At 41.6% G+C, this 18,576-nt stretch overlaps 1 protein-coding gene across 1 annotated transcript in view; it reads left to right on the top strand.

Moving 5' to 3' along the window:
• LOC142492396 (uncharacterized) overlaps positions 1-10,487 on the top strand; it is a 46,871-nt gene extending 36,384 nt beyond the window's left edge. The window contains exons 4-5 of the mRNA XM_075595040.1: positions 8,043-8,222; positions 10,459-10,487. Of these exons, the coding sequence (XP_075451155.1) occupies positions 8,043-8,222; positions 10,459-10,487 (209 nt within the window). The remainder of the gene's footprint in view (positions 1-8,042; positions 8,223-10,458) is intronic.
• Positions 10,488-18,576: the final 8,089 nt, after the last annotated feature.

Here is an 18,576-nt window from a genome sequence, read left to right as displayed (position 1 = left end):
AATGAACATAAAGTTTGTGTAGTTGGAGTATTTCTGGCTAAATATCAGCATAACTTAATGAAATGACAAGATGTTTCTGGAAACTGTACATTATCCATCTTAACATCAAGGTACATGTGAACCTAATTGGCACATTTATTTTACAAACCATACACCATAAAACATACAATGTTCATGCAGGAATGCGTTGCTAAATTAAGTGTTCTGTTGTACATACACTGCATATGTTGTGTAGTATTATAAAAATAATAATGTACATCACTACCATGACCGCAAAGTTGAGTCTGCTTATAATTCAGTACCTAATTGTGGAAATGTGAATGAATGTTTTTAGTGAACTGTGTGAACAATTAAGAGAAGCAGGTGTAGCGCTCACTGTGCCTGACACTCATCAACACATGCAGTGTGTCGCTCACAGATGCTACTGGTGTGATAATGTGGCGTTTATATAAGGTTCAAAGAAGATATGAGTGAACGATTGACTAACGTACGTTTTCATATATAGTGGGCTGGTGGGTGAAATTCTTCATAGAATTACCATTTCAAATGAATGTGATGAACTTCTGTTCACCTTGTCAGCTTCTAACAACTGTAGTCCCTCCCCCAAGATGTGACAGCACCCTGACCTTTTATTTGTTTCTACCAGATGTAAGGAGTCCCAAAAAACTTGACCGTAACATGACCCTGTGATGTGGCTCGGTGCCCAACCCCACCCCTTGTGTTCTCTATGCTGTGATTACATATTAATTGCAGCTGGTTTCACACACTGGTACATGAGCGAAATAAGAATCTGAAGAGAGCTACATATGAACACAATTAAATAACATATGCTACATGTTCCTATTTATGCTCTCAGTATACTAGATGAAGCAATAAACGAACTTTAATTAAACATAACTACATGTGTTAGTGCAAATTATGTATGTTCGCCTTTGAATGCACTATCTTCCATGCAAGACTTTATGAGGCAGTAATGTCCTGTTTATAGGTGTAACATAGATTATCACTAAATTATGTATATATATATAGCAACTGTAAATATTACTGTATGCTCATTTGCATGTGTTTGACAGGTCTGCAACCCTGTCTTTCCCCATCATCGGCCAGCATACAGCGCTTCCACTGCAGCAAGGTATTCTGGGAAATGACATGCAAATGAGCACTTAGTGCCACCTTTTGCCACCATATATATTAATTGTTACTTTTTGTAGCACAACTACATATAAATATATATAGATAGATAGATAGATATAGAGAGAGAGACATATATACAAATATATATGTAGGTATGCTTATATTGGGAAGAAAGTATAATTAGCAGTGGAAATATAGATACGAACTGTAACCTACGACACGCCTAGTACAGTAACATTTGTCACCTGGTGGAAATGGAGCCGAATAAATTCCGATATCTCTGTCCCCGGCCAAACCCTCCACGACGACAGGAAGAAAATTTTCCCGCATCTGCTCCTCCAATGGTGTTAAGATTAGAGCTTGTGCTGGCGGGCCACCTCCAGTGCCAGAAGCATGCATCCGTTGTGCTTGTATTTTTTTCTTTAAGTTTGCCCTGATATCATCGAATCTCTTGCGACAATTCATCCGGTCCCTGACATGATTCCCACACGCAGACACAGCCAATGTTATTTGATTCCACATTTCTTTTTTTGATGCTGAACTTGTCCGCCCTTGAAATACATACAAAATATATGATGTTAATTATTATTATAAAAACTATCAGTTTCCTAAACTGCTACTGTTCCAAGAGATACCAAACATGCTGGTTTAGGTGTAATATGTGTACCACATGAGCATTTACGTGTAAGCATACAAATGTAAGGAAGCTTGCATGAATATTGTATGAACTTTGGCAACATTTTGAAACCGATTGTTATAGCCGTTCTAAAGCATGAAGGAATATGTGTGTAACAATTTACTTTTATTGATAGATATTATGGAATAATATTTTGATATCAATACATCTCACATGACGTAGGATAACATGTCTTTGAAGAATTCATTCAAAGATAGACTTACCTAGTAAATGGCCATACAGACAGTCATAGTGCTCCAGAATCCCTGTGACAAGAACTGTGTTTTCCTGCTCATTGAACCGAGGATTACGTGGCCGCTCCACACGTTTCTTCCGAATACGTGCAGGCCCAGATCTTGGCTGCTGCTGACTGGACTCTCCTTCTTCCAATGGAAGAGACTCCAAAAGCGGGCCACCAGCAACCACCCCACCACCAGACACCCCAGCAGCACCAGCAACAGAGCCACCAGCAGCACTCGCACTCACAGCAACAGAACTCGCACTCCCAGCAACACCAGTCTCACTCACAGCAACACCACTCGCACTCCCAGCAACACCATTCGCACTCGCAGCAACAGCACTCCCATGAATCCTACTTTCACTCAGACGCGTACTCGCACGACTACCAGTACCACTCACACCAGCATCACTCTTCCCACACCTTGCGGCCATACCTCTAGCACCCACAAAGAACAGAAAAGAAATTTAAAGCCAATCGCACTGAACACTTACAAATTCACAACAAGACAAAGATGTAAACAAAACAACACAGGACAAACCTCTCACAATACACCACAACTGTCTCAGTCAATATCAAATATGCAAATTGGCCAGCTCTGTGTCTCTCTCTCTCTCTCTCTCTCTCACTCACTCCCAACAACACAGAGAATGAATAAAAATACACGCTGCCTTTAAATGGGCCGCTCAATCAAACACATGCTTGCTTCGGCAGATTCAGCAAGAAGTTTCATTGGGGAACCTAACACCACCTCGCCATGCACACCGATACACCTGTGTGTGATCAGCAAATCATAGGCAGAGTGGGAGCAAATGTTTTCGGCTTGATTCGGAAGGGATTCGGCACTTATTGCATACGGAGAGGGAAAATCGCCAGAATCATGCCGATAAGGTACCCTTGGCGATTGCACTTTTTCGGCGCTTACTGCATAGAGCCCTTAGAGTCTACAGAAGCCTGTGTTTATATTAAAACAACATTTGTATTGAACTACATAACAATATCTCTTGTTCCCACCACAACATGGAGTTTTCTTATTCAGGTAAAAGGTTCATTACTTACTGCTCTGTATATAAATTTTACTGGCACCTAATATATACATGCTGTAATTCTTTTCTGGCTTTAGTAACCTCTAAATAAAACTAGCTAATAAACTAGCTCTGCTGGACTTTTTGGAACTTATGGAACATTTTCTTCCCAGAATGTCCATGCGGCTCAAGTGCAGTACTTAAAGTTTTGTGGACACTCCAGATCCTAAACACCAGTAAGATGTAAAAAATAAATAAATAAAAAATAAATAAAAAGTGGTCACAGGGTCAACGATAAAAATCTGAAGTACAAGGGAACCCACCAGGACAACAGGGAGTAGGGTTTGAGCATGGGCTTTTGACAGGGCTGGAAATGGGGGGACCTGGGAGGATGGCACCCCCCTTTTTTCGAAGATCAAAAAAAATGTAGATTAAATAAGAAAATTGTCGAATTCAAATCATATATATACCTTTTTTCTTTTTAGATACATTTATTTGTATTTGAATTTAATATAGTTTTGGCACCACCTATTGACCGAATAATTAACTATTTTTATACAGATGTAGCCAACTTTACTGCTTCTGGCACTGATCTGCACAAGACACACAGACACTGACTAACACAACTAATTCACAATACCAGCACAGACACACAGCCACTGACCAGCACAGACTCATACACAAAGATTGCGGATAGGAGAAAAAACTCACGCGGTGCATCTGTTCCCAAGAATAAATACTGCAGACCGGGACTTCTTACTGGTCAAACAACTTTATTTGGCACATAGCCGAAAGAACACACTCTTACGCGTTTCGCGCGTCACTCCGCGCTTTATCAAAGAGGATATAGAATAGAAAACGGAACACCTTAAAATAACCAAACTTCCCCGTAGTATAGTCAATAGGGGCCCTGCGTGCATTTAATGTATTCCACCTACTCAAAGTTGAAACTCCTCCCCTCCAAAGGTGGGGGCTGAGGAGGTATGTGCGTCACAGCAGGGAAGAATGGACAGAAGTAACAGATAAAACAAACCAGCTATATGGGGGATGATTGCTTACTTAATGGATATATATATATATATATATATATATATATATATATATATATATATATATATATATTTATATGTATTCTATCATACACATATTTCACAATCATCCTTCCTATAGCTCATAAGCATACATACTAATGAATCTATTAAAAACAAAAAACTTTACGGCTAACATAAATCTAACAATAAAAAATAAAAAATGAAAGAAGATCTACAAAAATTAATTAATTAATACAAATAATACATAATAGTTAACCATTAAAAATGATTATCATCACACCACGATGGCATAGAGGATTAAGCAGTTAATAATGCAGATGGTAATACTAACCCATTCCCTGATACACATCTCAATCCAAAGAATAATATATAGTTTTGTTATGACATGTATGATTTCAATTCCTTTATTAATCCTTTTAAGGATACCCAATCTTAATAGTGTCAAAATTCTCAATTCTTAATGTCAAATTCTTCATTCTTAAATTATTCCCAAAAGAATAAATATCAGTTAGATTAGCCATATGAATATATAACAATCATATTAACTCATTGGGGAAAGGAAGTGGAGAAATGGAAAAGGGAAAAGAAGAAGGAAGGAAGGAAGAAGGGAGGGGGGGAGGGGGAAGGGGGGAAGAGGGGGAGGGGGGGAGGGGGAAGGGGAGGATGGAAGGGGGTGGTAGGGGTGTTGGGGGAAGAGAAGGGGGGGGGAACGGGGCAAAAGGGGGAGGGAAGTGATAGGAAAAGGAAGATGAAAGAAAAAGAAAAAAGTAATACAGATTTTTAACAATGTTAATACTAAATTATTTTATAAGAAATGTTGGAGTTCCCAGTCTACGTTCATTCCGAACGGACTCAGTGTATCTAACAAGACGATCCACAACATTTCTCTCTGATTAAGTAACCTCAACCTATCTCCTCCTCTTGTTAATGGTTTAATTTGTTCAATTCCCATAAATGTAAAATTATTCAATCCTCCTTTACTGCATTGCGTAAAGTGTCTCAAGACTGGAAAATTTAAATCTTTATGTTTTATTGCTCTAACATGTTCCATGATACGTTGTTTCAAGGGTCTTATTATTCTGCCCACGTAGCCCAATACCAAAAATTGGGTATTACAATTAATAAAAGATTTAACTGTAAACATTTTGCCTGTTTTTATTTCTTTGATCTTTTTCATAGGATGTGCGTAATTACAAATTTTGCAGGAACCACATTTAAAAAAAAACCTGTTGTATATTTTGTACTACTAGTCACAGAAGCTACTGAGGAGAACAAACTTGGGGATAAACGTGTTCCCAATGTATCAGCTTTTGAGAAGACAAATTTTGGGCCTTCTTTCACAATTGGTTCAAGATCTGTGTCTAGACTCAGAACTCCCTAATGTCGTTTAATTATGTTTTTAATTTCCATAGCCTAATTATTATATTTGGTAAGGTACAGAGGGGTGAAGAAGGCCCAAAATGTGTCTTCTCAAAAGCTGATATGAATGAACGTAGACTGGGAACTCCAACATTTCTTATAAAATAATTTAGTATTAACATTGTTAAAAATCTGTATTTTTTTTTTCTTTTTCTTTCATCTTCCTTTTCCTATCACTTCCCTCCCCCCCCCTTTTCCCCCCTCCCTTCTTCCTTCCTTCTTTCCTTCCTTCTTCTTTTCCCTTTTCCATTTCTCCACTTCCTTTCCCCAATGAGTTAATATGATTGTTATATATTCATATGGCTAATCTAACTGATATTTATTCCTTTGGGAATAATTTAAGAATGAAGAATTTGACATTGAGAATTTTGACACTATTAAGATTGGGTATCCTTAAAAGGATTAATAAAGGAATTGAAATCATACATGTCATAACAAAACTATATATTATTCTTTGGATTGAGATGTGTTTCAGGGAATGGGTTAGTATTACCATCTGCATTATTAACTGCTTAATCCTGTATGCCATGGTGGTGTGATGATAATAATTTTTAATGGTTCTCTATTATGTATTATTTTTTATTAATTAATTAATTTTTGTAGATCTTCTTTCATTTTTTATTTATTATTGTTAGATTTATGTTAGCCGTAAAGTTTTTTGTTTTTAATAGATTCATTAGTATGTATGCTTATGAGCTATAGGAAGGATGATTGTGAAATATGTGTATGATAGAATACATTTTTATATATATATATATATATATATATATATATATATATATATATATATATATATCCATTAAGTAAGCAAACATCCCCCATATAGCTGGTTTGTTTTATCTGTTACTTCTGTCTATTCTTCCCTGCTGTGACGCACATACCTCCTCAGCCCCCATCTTTGGAGGGGAGGAGTTTCAACTTTGAGTAGGTGGAATAAATTAAATGCACGCAGGGCCCCTATTGGCTACACTACGGGGAAGTATGGTTATTTTAAGGTGTTCCATTTTTTATTCTATATCCTCTTTGATAAAGCGCGGAGTGACCCGCGAAACGCGTAAGAGTGTGTTTTTTCGGCTGCTATGTGCCAAATAAAGTTGTTTGACCAGTAAGAAGTACCGGTCTGCAGTATTTCTTCTTGGGAGCAGATGCACCGCCTGAGTTTTTTCTCCTATCCGCAATCTATGTTTATCCCGGTTGGAGCACGCTGACGTCCAGGTGCCCTTTCTCAGCAAAACAGTGAGTTTGTTTATTCATCAGTGTACCCCATGCAAGACATTCTTTGGGTCAGAGGCTATTGGGGAGATTCTAACACTGTATCGTTTATTTGTGAGTTAATAAAGGGTTAAAATCCACACATGGGACGTCCCTGAGAAGTGCAACAGTGAAACATTAACATTTATACTTTGCTGGATTCGGTTGTAGTGGCGCCGCTAGGGAGCTTGGGACTCCCATCTCTCTCTCAATGTTTGGACTCATTCACAAAGACTGACCTAGAGGAACCTGATGTAAGAGGAGGGGCTGTGAGGAGCAGGCATGCTTACAGACACAGCAGCTCCATTCTTGCTGTTACTGGCCACGCCCCCTGCTGATGCTGGCCCGCCCCCTTTTTCTCTGCAGCCGAAACCGGGACATTTGAAAGCTTTTATACTAATTGTTGGGACACTGGAACATGTGCAGAAAATCCAGGACTGTCTCTGAACTGAGCGGGAGTGATTCTGGTGATGAAGTTGCAAGGTTGAATCATTTACACATTTTTTGGTCGCGTGTTTAGCGTAAGATGGGTTGCTTCATCTTTTGGGACGTCAAATCCATTTGGCCATCATATGATGCTCTATAGGAACATTTCAGCAATGCAAGTTTTGATACTTCTAGAGTAACCATGGAAAGAACCAAACATCAAGGTTTAAAGAAGACTTTAGACTCAGCTGCATTCAAATGTAGGTCTGTTGTACGATGTTTTACTGGAGCTTTCGGAACTTTGTTCGGAATGACAAAGTCAAAAATGTACTTTGGATAAGGCTCGCTCAGAAATAAATAGAACGTTAATGGTTTTAGAATATCATACGAAAAACCAAAAGAAGCGGGTGGAAAAATTAAGTTTGGTAACGTTTAACTTAAGTTGGTAAAGTTCCCACCATCAACAGGAATCCATTTTTAAAAAGTGTGATTAACAATATGAAATCCAAGCTATTTACTCTGGCATCAGTGTGCAAAGAAAAGTGTGAAACACTAATCAGACAATCCCGATACCTTTGCTTTGAAGATTGATCACAGAATACGAATTTTACAGACAGGGACAGTGAAATAAAAGAATTGCCAGAGAATTTTGGATTGCATGAAAGACGTACACTGAGAGCTTACAGGGAATTTAACGATAGTGAAGGAATTAAGATATGTGAGGATCTTAAAAATATAATTGAAGCAGTTAATTCAATATCAGTTTCCACTGCAGAGTGTGAGAGGAATTTCCGTGGAATGAATTTGTCCCATGTCACCAGAACTTGAAAGTCTTACTGTGGAACACCTACGAAACATACTTTTTATGAAGCTGGTTGGACCGCCTCTTACTCTCTTCAATCCAGAAGTTTATGTTAAGTCTTGGCTTCTTCTGGGAAGGCGCCGTGCTGAAGAAACTGCATGCCGTAAAGATGAAAAGGTGCGATATGATGATACCGAATGTAAAAGTTTGTGGGAAATTTTATAATGTATTTCAGTTTCAGTAATATAATTTTTTTAAACGTTCTATTGAAAAGTTTTACAAAACCTCTTTGTAAACTTAAAGCCATTTTGGTTTTGTGCTCGTAAGTGATAACAGATTTTTATTTATTATAATTGATTTTTGTAAGATTGATTTATTTTGAATGTTTAACATTTGGAATTATGACAGGTGTAGATCAGGAACGGAGGTTAATAACATCAATGGATTTAGCCATAATCGAAATTCAATAAATCCCATTTCCAGCACTGCTTGAGTGGGACAGTGCAAGCATGATCCATTAAATAAGGTTTGTATAGGGGTGGGGCATTGAGTGCGCAAATTACTGTGCTGGATAAAATAGCTTAGTCGTAAGGGCAAGTTACTTTATCGGCCTGTGCCTTTAAAAAAAATGTTTTTAAAATAATTCTTATGAGTTTTAAAATGATAAATTCCATAACGGCCTAGTGTGCCTACTGCGTGGTTTACTTACACCCCCCTAACAAACTGAGACGACACAGTTTTGTGGAAGTAAAAATGGTCACAGCTTTATTGTTTTAACAATACCTGCAAATAACTGTCAGCCATAATCTTAGTCCTTTGTCATCCCTATTCTCGGTATCTTCCAGCGGGGGGAGCCCTCCTCCACCCGCCCTAATCTACCGTCCACCAGGAGAGACACTCTCCGCCGCGAGAGACACTCTCCACGGCCCCCGTCTACCGTTACTGGGAGAGACACTCTCCACCGCGAGAGACACTCTCCACGGCCCCTAGGTCCCCCTTATCAGAGCCGCCTGGGCCTACCCGCATAGGATAGAGCCCAGCTGCCTAAGATTGGTGCCAGGGGTACAGCGACCGACCGCCTGCGTCGGCGCCTCCAGCCCGCACAATCTTTTCAGGGGAACCGTTACCTGGCGGCCCATCCGCATCGGGTGGAGCCCCATTTCGGGAATTCACGGTGTCCCTACGATGACTGGCCTGACAGTTCCGCGTTCCGCCAAAGCTGTAACGATGGATCTGCTAACAGATTCATAAAATATGGTTATACACAACACAACATTACATTCTCAATGGGATGGGTGGGTGGGAAAACAGAGTCAGTGAGTAGCTTTTGCGAGCGCAGGGTTTAAATAGCCCGCCCCATTAGCCCCTCCCCTTGTTGATTCGCGCGCAAATCCACCAAGCCTCGTGGTGGGGGGAAGGAAAGGAAGGCACGTTAAGTACCCCCTGGAGGCACGGGCCATTATGGGCGCGACGGCCCCATTTTGGGACCTCTGCTTCTTCTTTGTTTTTACTTACAGTGGGTACTCTAAAGTGGATGCTTATTGTCATTTATGTTTCTCAAACTCAATTTTAAAGTAACCACATTTGTTCACACCTGTTGAATGAAAAATAAACCCACTAGGATAATAAGGGACAGGATGAGAAAGAAATAAAGCAGAGATTATGGCAGTAAAACCACATTAACCTTCAAGCTACAATTCTTTTACACTTACAAACATTGGCAAGCAACATCAAATATACTTTTAAAACACTTCTATGTGTCTGATTTCTTTTGATGTCAATGATCAACAAAACATGTTACTGCCTTCAGTTCAAGTTCGGGTTAGGTGGAACTGCACCTTTAAATGCTTTCCATACTGTAACTAAAGAGACAGATGATGGGAAATGGAAAATCAGCAAAATCACTGAATTCTCCTATGCTGGGATGTTCTTCTTAGGCTGCGGCCAAGCAGGGAGCGAGCGCGCTGGCACTCGTGCGCGGTGACGTCACACGCTCTGCTCGAACCGGGAGATTTGTGGACAGCTAGGTACGCGTGCAGGGCGCGTGGTACGCGTGCCATGGCATCATAGAGCTGGTTCGCCCTCATTGGGCGAACCGCTCACGTGACACGCCAACGAGCGGCAAATTTAAGTTTGCTTCCTTCGGCAAGCAGCTAAGCGCCGTGCATGCGCAGGCGCTCGCTCGCGCTGGCCACACACATTGCAGCAATGTTTCAGTGCAGCCAGAGTGAGCGTGAGCACCTGCGCAGCATCACCGTGGACTAGGCCTAACACTGGAGATGGAGTGCAGGGAACGCTAGCATGAGTTGGTGCTTCTGATACAAACCGTGTTGTTGTCAATGATGACCCTAAATGTTCAAGAATTATGCATATCTGTAAACAGAATACAGGTCGACATGGTGGTAATGATACAGGACGTTTTTTCTCTATTACAGCAAAGTTTCTAGCAGGCCACAAACTGTGAATACAAAACCAGGCGTGGATCAATATCGCACTGCTCAGCTGGAGTTGGTTGTCCTTGGCAGATACTTATGGGAGGAATTTATTACAGAGCCTGAGGAGGGGAAAAGGCAGCATTTTTTATTAATACTTTCAGTTTCGTAATTAGGACACTGGAGCTTATGGTTTAAAAAAAAAGACTCTCAACCTTATAATTTTTCCAAACTATTCATTTCAAACATAGTTACTATATTACTAGGGTGACCATATTCCTTATGGGAATAACCAGGACACATATTGTGAAAGGTGAGCACCGACCGCGCATGCACGAAAGGCGAGCGCCCACCGCGTATGCACGAACGGAGTTTGCCAGACGCACATGCTTGATTGCAGCTTGCAAGCGCAGACCACTCATGTGTTGTGGGTGCTTGTCAGCTGCGCATGCGCCAATCATGCATGCACGCCCAGCATGCGGGACAGACAAGCTGCGAGAATACAGGGAAATTTAGAGACATTTCGGGATACCGGGACAGTGGACAGAATGGGACGTCTGGTCAACCTATATATTACTCATATAGCAGATAGTGTGAAAAGATTCACAGGCCTATATTATTTCCTGAGCGATGCTATACTCCATAAGACATTTTCGTGCTTGAAGACATCTTATAGCCAATTCACTAGAATGAGCCATATTTACTAAGCAGTGTCAGAAGGTGTCATAAAGTGGAACTGCTTAATAAATATAGCTCATAAAGTTTACATTTGGAATTGTTCTGGGTAAACACAATTAGAGCGGGGAATTCTCATCACAGTTATATTATCTCTGTAGCCATGGCTGGGCTAGCTACCTTTCTGCCTTCCCTGTCACGTAAGTTCTAGTAAGATTCAGACAGTGACAGGCTATCCTATGGGGGTTCCCCCCCTCCTGCAGCCTCTTTAAGTGACAGAAGTGGAGATGACATGGGAGTCTGTGTCTGTCCAATAAGGATGCAGAGCCTGTGCCCTCCCTTTTTGCACTATCGAGAAGGTGTCCTAAATTATAGAGATGAACCCAGCCCTCACAGGGTAGAGTTCAGGCAGTTCCCTCTTTCCCCTTGAGGGAAAAGGAAGGCTGGGAGGAAGACATGTGCTCAGCCCCTCATGGGCTGGGTGCATTCCACTACTCTAGTGAGGCTTCATCACTATCAGCAGGCCTGTACCATCCAGGAGCCTGGAAGCTATCCTGCCAACTGATTGCAATCGCTGTAATAACATCATGCAGTGGCTGCAGAATACAGACCATCCCTTTTTATATAGATCTGGCGGAGTCGCAATCTATTGGACAAATGTATGGGGATAAAAGACTGTCAAGGTGGGGATTGCCTTCATTCCTACTGGAGCACACTATGGCTGGAGGCACTGACACCAAGAAAGAACATCACGTATCACCGTGAGCCTGTCCTGTTTCCTCATGTCATCACGGAACACTCAGCATCTTCTGAGCTAAACAGGTACCGAGCGCCACACAGGACTGTAGCCGGGGTAAATCTCCCAGAGGGGGAGTGGGGGGTGGAGGGGAAGCAGTGCAACATCTCTATACTAAAATAATTGTTTAATCTCTTTGTTTGTTGGTTTTAATTCAAAATAGGTTTATAGGCTCACATTTTGTAAGGTAAATACAGGACATTTTGCTGTATGAGTCAACTCTCATACTTTTTAGTTCATCTGATAAGCATATAAGCCCTACCTAGTGCGCACCTCATCACCACCATCACATTCCAGCTGTAGCGGGGTATTATCTGTGTCTCCAAGCATATAAACCGGGATGGGACATTTGGTCACGTCCGTTTCACCGTGACCAAATGCCCGCCGGCGTACGGCCGCAGGCCGACCCTCTACCGCAGCCAATCCGCCACTGGAACCTCCGCCGCCCGCTTCTACAATGAGGTAAGTTTTAGCGGTTAGGGTAGGAGGTTAACGTTAGGGGTTTTAGCGGTTAGGGTAGGGTGTTAACTTTAGGGGTTTTAGCGGTTAGGGTAGGGGGTTAACTTTAGGGGTTTTAGCGGTTAGGGTAAGGTGTTAACTTTAGGGGTTTTAGCGGTTAGGGTAAGGTGTTAACTTTAGGGGTTTTAGCGGTTAGGGTAGGGGGTTAACGTTAGGGGTTTTAGCGGTTAGGGTAGGGGGTTAACTTTAGGGGTTTTAGCGGTTAGGGTAGGGGTTAACGTTAGGGGTTTTAGCGGTTAGGGTAGGGGGTTAACGTTAGGGGTTTTATGGTAAGGGGTTAAGGTTTTTAGTGTAGGATCTAGTGTTAGTATTAGAGGTTAACATTTGGGGGTTATAGGGTAAGGAGTTAAGGTTTTTAGGGTATGGGGTAGCAGTAATATTAGGGATTAAGATTAGGGGGTTTTAGGATAAGGGTTAAGGTTAGGGACTTACCTTAGCAGCGAAGAGGCCGGCGGCTGAGTATCCCAGCGCTGAGGTGCGACCAAGCGCCAGCGGTCATTTGGCCGTGGCAAAATGGCTGCACCCAAATGTCCTAGACTGCATATAAACATTGTCTGGTACTCCTATGGGGATCTTTTAGAACTGTCTAAAAATGCAAACTACAGTGCGCTCTAATCACAGGAGGCGGTCGGAGCGCCTATTAGTGGGCGCCTGGTTCGCAGCTAAACGTTTTAGATCTATTTTAGTAAACATAGTAAATAATAGAAGTAAATGACACTAGAGTTTCACATGCAGAGAGTACTCTACACTATACAACATCACTCAGAGCTATTGGGTAAATGGTAAGGGTGCGTTATTACCTAGACATGACGCTGACATTAAATAGATTAGTATGGTTTTTTTTGTATGTGTGTATTCCACAAATGTTTAAACGAAGACTATGTTTTTCATCAGTTGCAAGACAGGTTCATTAAAAAAACTAACCGATAAGGTATTGTCCCAATCATAACCTTCCACAAAAGGGATTGCAGGTAAAGTACTTTGATTTTAACAATGCTTCAATCGTTTTGCAGCTCAATCTTGTTGCAAAGGTGGCTCTATTCCCATTAGCAGAAGACATGATCAGCCAAATTTGTTATAATGAATTCTGGGTAATCTGTTCATTTAGTGCTGGCTGGATGTTTCCTTGGCTTCCTATACCATCTGTTTAATAGCATTTCACGTAGACTCTGTATTTTCCTGCTAAAGTCAAGAAAATACTATTTTATTTGTGATGACAAATACAATATGTGTTTGCCGTGTCAGCATAATGAGGTTATACTATATGATTAACAAGCGTTTCCTCTTTTTTGCATACCTCTATGCTCATGTTCCTGGACAAAATAGAAGGGTGGCACAAAGGCAGGAGGCAAATAATTGGGAGTGTCTCCTAGGACCAAAATTAACCAGTGGCATTGATGTTCTTTTTACAAAAATCAGACACCAATAAGTATTTAAAATAATTTTTAAAGGTTTTTTTTAAGAGTTTGCACAGACAGAACCTCGGTCTCTCCTCTTTTTGTCTTTTATGGACCTCTAACAGGGTCAACATGGGCTTGCCACTAGAGGTAGGGTAAATAATGGACAAGCATTTCCAGATGGCTACAATGAAAACAACAGTTATTCCCAATTAAGGATGATTACCTTGTTAATGGAAGACGGGTGCATTGTTCCTTGCTTTAAAAAATATTTTATTTTGATAGGAGAAATTGCATATTGAAATGTGTAAAAACATACAAAAAATAACTACTGAAGCCTTGTATTTTCATCGTCATTTCGAGCATTTGAACAAGTATCCAATCAATGGAAAAGCAAGATAAATAGTTTATGTTCACCAAGAGGCCCATCCACAAGATTAACAGGGCCAAGGCCACCTGCCCAGTTCCCCGACGTTTGTTAAGTGGAGAAGGGGCATTGAGTCTCCCTGGGTGGTGCTTCAGCAGATAATGGGGTATGTCTACCACATGCATGGCTCTGCCTGGGTCACCAATATTATGTCTATTTTATATATTGTTCATGGTGAGACATGCTGGAGGAGAAGAAGTAGTATTTCCCAGTGTACAGAGGATACCTTTGCATGTATACTATGGAATGTGGAGAGCAACTTTTTAGGATGCCAAAAATATATTTAGCAGTGTGTAGAATAACTTATTTTTTAATGTATGTAACCCCTCTAGGGAGTACTTTGTCAGTTAAGGGGTTAATGGACTTAATGGTTAACTGTGTGGGCTCACACAGAGTAACTTCCCTCTCCCATCACATGTAATAGAGTGACTTAGCAGGAAAGAAGTCACTCCCTCCCTATGCATGGTGACCAGTGATGTCACCATGGGGTATATATGGTTAGCCCATGGGATCTAGAATGTGGGCTCCTGGGAAATACATTTGGGGGTCCGTACTGATAAGTATGTAAATAGGTTTTAGTTTATAGATATATGTGCTAGAATTGATCTGTCCCTGTTTTGTTGTTTTATAGTTAGAGAAGTGCCCTACATAGACAGTGCTCGTAGAAATGGGCATGATGAATACAGTTATTCATATTAAAGAAAGCATTTGCCCACCAGGAATTGCCCAGAGAGGAACATTGGGGCATAGCTGGATTGGCTTTGCAAGAAGGTCTGTAGCTAATTCCAACCCAGTCTGCTTAGAAGTAGAGCTCAGTGTACAGTATCGGGATATTTATCTTGAGAAAATAGATGGCCACACTAGTAAGGGAACATTATGACACTACAGAAGAGGGACAAGTCAGCTAACTCAGAGAGAAACAAACCTCAATGCCTCCATAGTGTATTAAGATGAGGGTACCTATGTAAGAAGCAAATAGTACAAACCCTATGAATATATCAGAACTGTGAATATTGTTAAGTGTGTCTCAATGGAACGAGCATTATCCACATCTGTTAATAAAGCTCCTGTTAGTACTATAAAAGTTTCTGGCGCCCATCTTTAGTACATCAGCATATCTATACCCAGCCTGCGTAGATCCAGCACCCTGACAAGGTATGAGAGACTGAGCCAAGCCATGTATATAGTCAACTAATGTGAACTCCTTAAGAGCCGGGCAAGGAGGGTTAGATGTAAAAAAGTATACATACAATAAGCCTTAATCACACACTTTGCTCTTGTTTACAGACCCACGTCTGAAATTCCTTGTGCCTTTTCCTGTGTCCGTATTCATTCATTTGATCATCTGGATGGAGCACGTATGCTGATACTTCGTGTTTGCCACTGGTATAGAAATATTTTCAAGAAAGGTCCACATGGAAGGACCAACATTTATATCACTAAATAAACTACAAATTAGATTAAGTTCGTACTAAGTGCTATTTCTGTACCTGCAGCTAAGGATACCAAGATCTCCGCTTGATCGAACAGTTGTATTCCTGTATTCATGAGTGCCCTGACCCGTCTTGTAATATAGTTATTTGTGACATTTATTACAGATTCTCAAAAGAAGATATTCAATCAATAAGCGAGGGTTCAGAATCTTCAATCAATTGTATGATATAACGGTATTGTTCAATGAATTAAGATTTTACATCTTTGTAAAATAATCTACAAAAAAAAGTTTGAATCCCTTCTTTTATTAAACTCTATGAAAATAAGAAGATTCTACTTATTACTTCCTATCTGAGACAATCTTCATAATATATATAATTAAATGTCAACAAAAGGGTTACACAAATCATCTAATCATTACTAGGACAGAATGTGTTCTATTTTGTTTAATCTTAATATATTTTTTATTGGTAAATAGGTACTCAACAAATAGATACGGAACAAGTAATACGTGTGCATACATAAGCATTAAATATCATTGCTGTTTGTTAGTCACCTTTTCACCCACCATACACTGGCGACACACTTTATTCGAGCTTGGCTAGTCCCACGAATTCGGGTATACCCGGGTGTATTGAGGTTTGTGACTGTTTTCTGCCCGAGTGCATTGAGGTATTTTCCAAGCAGGGATTGAAGCATTTTATTCCCGCTGGCTGCAATAATGCACAGTATATATATATATACTGCATTACAATTCATGAATTTATGCCATCTGGTAGACACGCGAAGCATTGCAGCCTATTAAATCCTAATCATTATCATTTAACAGATCAGCCGCCCATCAGCCAGGCATGAACCCAGGCTGGGAAGGCAAATGCAACGGGGCTTGTCAGAGGTGAGGAGCGGCGCATTCCAGGTATCTGCCAGGTACATACCGGGTATTTGCTCGAATAAAGTGTGTCGGTGCAGTAACTTAAACAATGTGTGGTGAAGGCCTACTTCGTGTCTCAAGTTGCAAAGCCAGTACAACCAACCTCACACTGACGAGACCCACAAGGTGTAAACTGTCTGTGAGTGGGTTTATTAGCTTTGCATGTGTAATGGGTATTCCCCCACCCAATCGCATATAGAGTGCATGTGAGGGGGAACCTATATGTTACCAGGTGTGTGGTGCTTTATACCTGTCAGGCTCACAGGAGGCCTGAGCCTCCGCTAGTGAGAGCCTGGGGTGAATCCTCTGGAACGATCTTCCTTACAGCGCCTCCACCTATGTAGGATTCTAGGAGTGTAGAATGTACCACACACAGGACCTGCATATATTAACCACATACACCAAAGGTATATATAACACAGGTTTACTATATGCAGATTCAAACGATAACACATTACACATGCATAACATCAGTGGCACCCTGTAACACTACTTCCCAGGAGTGATAGCCATACACCGTGGCCACAGTCCCCAATGTCATTCACTCCCACTTAGGAGTGTATACCTCGTGCCCACCACCGTGTACCCCCACACCGTGTTCACATTATAACACTTGTCCCGTGGTCAGTGCTGCCACTATGTGTGAGTACTCTGTTGGTGCACTATATAACAATACCTGCCCAGTGCGATGACACCAGGGCTTTAAAAGATCTTCAAAAAGGATCCGTTGACCCCCTGAACAACGTCCTGGCCTCACCAGCACGGTGGTCCGTCAGGGGCGATCCCACCATGAATATAGTCCTGCTCTCTCTCTGTAGAGTAGGCCTGATCCCAAGCCTCTTCACCGCGGGAAGTGCAGTGTCTGCTGTGTCCCTTACTTACAATATATGTGTTATTAAGGGGCAGGGTCCCTGACCTAGGACCTGCACAACAAGCTGTTAAGCTCAGGACCTAACTGGGCCTAAGGGGCTGCTGGCCTAATGAAGTGGGTCACAGACCCCTGCACTCACCTCCTACCCCTAGCTCTTCCTGGTCCTGACTGACTAGCGTGGGCTGAGTGCGTGAAATGTATCTATCTCCTAGAGCAGGGAGATACTGCAGCCCTATTGGCTCCCTGGTGTTAGGTGGGGCACTCCTGAGGCTCATGGGACTTGTAGTCCCTGCCCATAGCCTCTCCTGATTTGTGGGGGTTCGCGCTATAACTGCGCATGCGCGAGCTAGCCGACGGCCTCCGTAACTATTGTCACTGCGCATGCGCGAGGAATGAACATGGCGGCGCCCTGTGCTGTCGGGCCTCCGCGGAGCCTCCGGAGCACCAGAGCGCTCCCTGCTCGGCCTCCATCCTCCAGAAACTCCGGCGGGTCTGCCGCTTGGCTCCGGCAGCACTACCATCGCTCCCGGCAGCGGAGGTAATGAGGGGGAGGGGGTTTACAGAGCACAAAGGAGCCCAGGGCTACACATGTAATTTCCCAGAATCCCTTGTTGCAGTGGAAGCGCTGTATGCTGGTGATAATGGTGAAAGACAGGGTTGCAGACCTGCCTAAGACATGTGGATGTGCTCACAAGAAATATTATTATATGCTTGAAAGCTTTGGAAAGGATTGAAACATTTGGTAAAACCCTAGAAAGGATTTCTTACATTTGTAGAGATTATTATGTCTAGCATGGATCAGCGTGATATTGGTTTGTTTGCCAGGGAAATGCATACGTTAACAACTCAGCAGGGAAGTTTCTTTTATATGCAATGTTAAGTCCTGTTTTGTTCTGACCTTTTGAGTTCCATAAGAAAGCTTGTGGTGAAAGGAATGTAGTATTACACCAACGGCAAAGGTACCTCTCGCTGTGATCGCATTTAAATTATGAAGGACACGCAACCATCAAAACGTTTTTAACTAAGAACAGTGGAGGGCAACCTGAGGCCTTAAGATAATAAGTTTCCCTT

The sequence above is a fragment of the Ascaphus truei genome, chromosome 4 (assembly GCF_040206685.1).
Source record: "Ascaphus truei isolate aAscTru1 chromosome 4, aAscTru1.hap1, whole genome shotgun sequence".
Lineage (NCBI taxonomy): Eukaryota > Metazoa > Chordata > Amphibia > Anura > Ascaphidae > Ascaphus > Ascaphus truei.
Note: the sequence above shows the minus strand (reverse complement) of the source record. Positions and strands in the feature narration are given on the sequence as shown.